Here is a 5,000-nt window from a genome sequence, read left to right as displayed (position 1 = left end):
TTGAAAGACACTTCACGAGGTAACTCACCGTTTAAAATTGCATAATTTGACTTGTACATGTATTGCTCGCTTGTTGATACATTAAAGAAATGCTGCATAATAACTTCTGCCATAGATGGAAAATTGGCGAAATTTTGTCACATTTTGCATTTACTTTATAGAAGGGTTCTTCGAGGCTAACGTAAAGAATACAGGGTCATGAAGATACAACATTTCTCAAACTTCCGCTTGACGTGTATTTTTTCCTCAAATTTTAGAATAGGTATTTTATTATTCGTCGCTGAGTTCTGTGTTGATAAGATTAGATTTCCCTATGCTGAGGAAGTAAATTAACAGGCCTATACTTTCCTTCGTCTTTTCTCTCGTTCTCCCCGTTTCATGTGATCGGTGGCCATGCTTTTACCAACGAAGGAGAATATACCTAAGAATTCCCAGGGGGTCAGTTTGCGATACCAGTGTGTCACGCTATTTCTCTGCTGAGATTACTGTCACGTCTAAGGCAAACAGCAACCTTCTGGCTGAAATTTGCATTTTGCCAAAAATCAAAGAATGTCTTTGATAGTAGCTGAACCTTTCCTAGCAGCTACAGATAAAAAGCAACGTGTTCAAAGAGAGAGGAAAGTTAGAATAACAGAAAGTTTCACTTTTTTATGAAAAGCAGCATGTACATGCAATGCTAAATCCCTGGGGTGGGGGGAGGGGGGTACTGCCATATATGGGCTATATAGATGTGCCGCTGTGAAGGGTATGGTTTTCAAGCAGTTTACTCTAGCATAGGGTATATAAATCAGAGCGTTTGGGTCTAGAATAGGGTATCATTTTTCAGGAAACTGACCACTCGCTTGAAGATTTTATCAAGACTAAGGAAACCAGAAAAAGACTTAAGAAACTGATCAAGTATAAATAAATCATTTTTTGAGAGAGAAACGATTGTGGTATAGGTTTTATTTTGGCTGCACTGTGCTAGTGACCTCAGTAGTTTCTGAAAAACAGCTACTCTATGATAGGGAGGATTTGGGGAGTTTACTCTGGTACAGGGTAGGAAAATTGAGCTGAACCAGCTCTGGTATCGGCTAAGGATTCCAGGGTCCCAGTAGCACATTCCCCACCCAGAAATTCCTAAAGTACCGCCCCCGGGCGAGAAGCTAAGTAACTCTTGTTAAGGCTTGACCAAGTTCATAAATTGACATATTTTTGTTTTAATTAAGAGGAAAAATTTATCCAATCGACGTCAACGTGAAATGTGCATGCTTAGCTTTCTACTCGCTCTTTCATCTGAAATGTGTCACGTGATTTTTAACGGCTAAAAACAATTTAAATCTTTTAGCGGAAACAAGGGTGGAAAAGTCATCTTATATCAAGCTACCTTGCTCTATTACTCCTATCGAGGCTTTATCACTCTGCCTTTTAATCATATGCCTATCTTAAATTAAAATTAAAAGAAAAAAAAACCGATAGGTAGGTATAATCATACGTTAATGGTAGTTTTAAGACCTTTTAAGCAGTTTCAAGCAAAATGTTGTCGGAATTTTTTAGGGTAAACGTTCCCCCAAACTCAAAAACAAGCGTTAGGACGTCTTCAGTCAAAAAATGTGACGTGATCGACACAGACGTACAACTACGAGTGAAATGCATAATTAAAAATGAAAAGGTTAGGATGCAGAAAGTGGAAGTAAAATATTCAAGCCTCGATATACTTGGGAAATTGTAAAATGATCTGAGAAATGGTCATACCAACGTTTCGGTTATGTTGCCTATGTCAAATAAGGACCTAATGCAAAAAAATGTGTCCCTTCCTTTTATCTAAATTACTCTACTATGTAACTTGATAGTCACCTTTTTATGAAGACGAGTAATAAACTATTCGATAAATATTTACTACACCTCTATTTCACATTGTACAAATGAGGAACTTAGAACCGGGGTACAACGCATTTACGATCAACATCAGAGTCCCCACACCCCAGAGTCCCCACGTCCCCGAGACCCCGAGTCCCCACGTCCCACGTCCCACGTCGACACAGCCGATTGGAATTGAACCAGGAGTGTCTACTCTATATGAACCGCTTCTTTCCGCTTCACCACTGAAGATCAAGACACCGCACTAGAATATCGCCATAGAATTTCGCTGCTGAAGAGTCATTAGGCCTAAGTTTTGATTTTAAAATGTTTAGCTTTGTCTTGTAGTTTGGAAACTAACCTTTTGCAGTATTTAATATTGTTTGTTGCTGAGTGATAATACAACATTATCAAATAGTGTTTAAAATATTGTCCCTGAGTATCTAGCGGTGTGGTGGTTGTGCATTGCTACCGGTAAGTGGTTAGGTGACAGGTTAGTCAACATTTCCAGGTTCGAGTCCTATGTCCATACACTTGGGTTATCTTTTAAAAATATGTATGACCATGTCCCATAATCCATTTAAAGCTTTCGGTCTTCTAAATGAACGATAATAGTAAATTCAGAGCAAATTACGAATTAACGATAATCGTTAATTCAAGGTAGAGAATCACGGGTTGCTCTGGAGCGTGACAAAGGCAAATCGCGCAACATTGTTACCATTGTTAGTCATGTGACCAGATGCAAAGATGGTGGAAGTGGAAGGGAGTCGTGCACTCGGCGGATACGATGAAGAGTTTGTGGAAGATATAGAAGACGATTGGCTGTGTCCAATTTGTCATCTGCCACTAAAAGTGTCGGTTCAAACCGAGGTATGCGGACACAGATTTTGCAAACTTTGCCTTGAAAGACACTTCACGAGGTATGCGTAACTAACCGTGAATTGTATTTTCTTGTCGCATTGCTAAGCGCTGCATAACGTCTGCGATGGAAAATTGGCGACATTTTGCATTTGCGTTATAGTCATAGCGTATACAGTAACTCCGAAAGGTTCCTTCGAGGCTAGGCTAAAGAATACAGGGCCGTGAAGAGACAGCATTTCTCAAAGATTGTTCCGTATAATTGTATGCACCCATACGCCGATTTACACGGGACGATTTGTGTCGCATGCGACAAGCTCACGACAGGCCTACGACATGACTTACGATTGTCACAGCGTTTGAAAACATGTTTTAAAATGCTACGACATTTTTTCTGACGAACACAACAATCGTAAATCATGTCATGGGCCTGTCGTAATCGGCTCTAAGGATGCGAGAGCGCAAGACGTCACGTTATTTTGAAACATTAGTATCGGCCGATTCAACTGATCGAGGAAAAAATTTCCACAAAAACTTCAAATAGCGATGTTTCTTTTCGTAAATTCATTTTATGGACAGCCAGATAAGTAAAGTTCACTCACCCTCTATTTTCTGCGTTGTCCTGAGTGATGTGATGGGTTTTGGGACTTTTCGATTTCCTCTTTAGATCCGTCACGTCGTCGCATACAATCTAAATAGACAAGACTTGCAACTTCCAAGACTGGTCACAGCCGAGTGCCTCCAAAATTTAGCCGAATTTCTCCCACTTCCAAAGGTCGCTCGCCTCCAAGCCTTGGAAACGTGAAAAGTCGATAATTTTGGTACAACAAGTTGCAAAAATAGTGGACACTCTCTCACACTGCAGCCCCCCTCCCCCACCCCTCCCCTCCTTATCAGTGTTGCTAGCAAGACAAAAAAATTGTTGCAAACTTCAACAGTCAACATTGAAAGGGGGAGAGGGGAGGGGAAGTGGTAACCTGCGATCAGGCCCATTTTTAGCTTCGCCCATATGTTCTCTTATGTCGTCGCTCGCTAAAATTGGGCCTGACCAAAAGTCTCTCAAGAATTCCGTTTGGTCGGCCAAATTTTGGCCGACCAAACTCGTGATCTGATTGGCTGTTGAAACGCCGGAAGTGAAAATGCCATCGTGATTGCGCGGAGCTCTCGCGAAGTCCTCAAGACTAATCCGCCATAAGTGTGCGAAGAAATTTGCTCCCTTTTGTTCTTACAATGCCGTGGACGATGCAACTTGATTTTATTTGTATAAATGGAGATATGCCATCTGAAATATCTCATTAGTTGTCCAGAATCGGGTTTGAATTTCTGGAACGAGTGAAATTAGCGATTCCGTTGTCGAGCTCTGTGGCCATGGGGTTGAAAGTACTTTGGCACAAACTTCCCTGATGTTTTGAAAGCCGCTAAATAGCTGGTTCTTTCAGATGGCAATGAAAGCCGATGCATATTGGTTTCCTGGATGAGACAAGGGACATATATATCAACAGGAGGAGATGCTGATAAAATTGCAAGTTACACGAATGCATGTTTTGAATATCTGTGTACAAACGGCTTTATTTATTTACTGTACATGACACGGTTTTTTTGCACACTTCATAATATTTCCAGTTGAATTAACTTAAAACTCACACTCCAGAAACTAAAATGGCATGTTTCCAGAGAGATCAATTGTACAACAATAAAAGAAACTTTGCGAGTCCATCTTACTGTTCGTACTGCATCAAAAAATTAACAGCCAAACGTATCATGATTTTACTGCGCGCAATTCTAGAAATACACTGCAACTGAAGATATTACCCGAAAAAATCACCAAAGAAACCTTCATGGGCAAACACGTTAAAGGAATAATGTATTTCTCTTTTTTTTTTCTTTAAAAATCCATTGCCAAACCGGCCAACGACAAAATGCTAGGTTATCTCAATTACAAATTAAGATGTCAAGCTTAAAAGATTGCATATTCAGTGAAGTTCGGAGGGAGAATTACACCGGCCTTTGCCGCAATATAGTCGTCGAAAACATTCCCCATGCTTTAAATGTGTTTTTCTCAAATTAAAGCCAACGGTAACTTTCGAATTCGTTTGTAATATTCCTCCCACGGTAATTAACTTTGGTCAAAACAAAATAGCGTGAATCTGCCGTCCACGCGTGTATTGATGTAGTGGAAGTAAATTTGATTGGCCGATGAAGGACATGTCAATCAATCAAAAAAGGTGGGCGGAAGGAATTTCGAAGAGGAATTTGGTCAGGCTCTATTTTTCGTTTCGCCAACTCCACATTACGTAGCACGC

The 5,000-nt window shown here is 40.4% G+C and overlaps 1 protein-coding gene across 1 annotated transcript in view; it reads left to right on the top strand.

Moving 5' to 3' along the window:
- Positions 1–2,581: 2,581 nt before the first annotated feature.
- Positions 2,582–5,000, top strand: part of LOC137998914 (TNF receptor-associated factor 4-like) — a 14,991-nt gene continuing 12,572 nt past the window's right edge. The window contains exon 1 of the mRNA XM_068844753.1: positions 2,582–2,759. Within this exon, the coding sequence (XP_068700854.1) occupies positions 2,587–2,759 (173 nt within the window). The 5' untranslated portion in view covers positions 2,582–2,586. The remainder of the gene's footprint in view (positions 2,760–5,000) is intronic.

This window comes from Montipora foliosa, chromosome 4 (assembly GCF_036669935.1).
Source record: "Montipora foliosa isolate CH-2021 chromosome 4, ASM3666993v2, whole genome shotgun sequence".
NCBI lineage: Eukaryota > Metazoa > Cnidaria > Anthozoa > Scleractinia > Acroporidae > Montipora > Montipora foliosa.
This window is presented reverse-complemented; position numbering and strand designations above follow the sequence as displayed.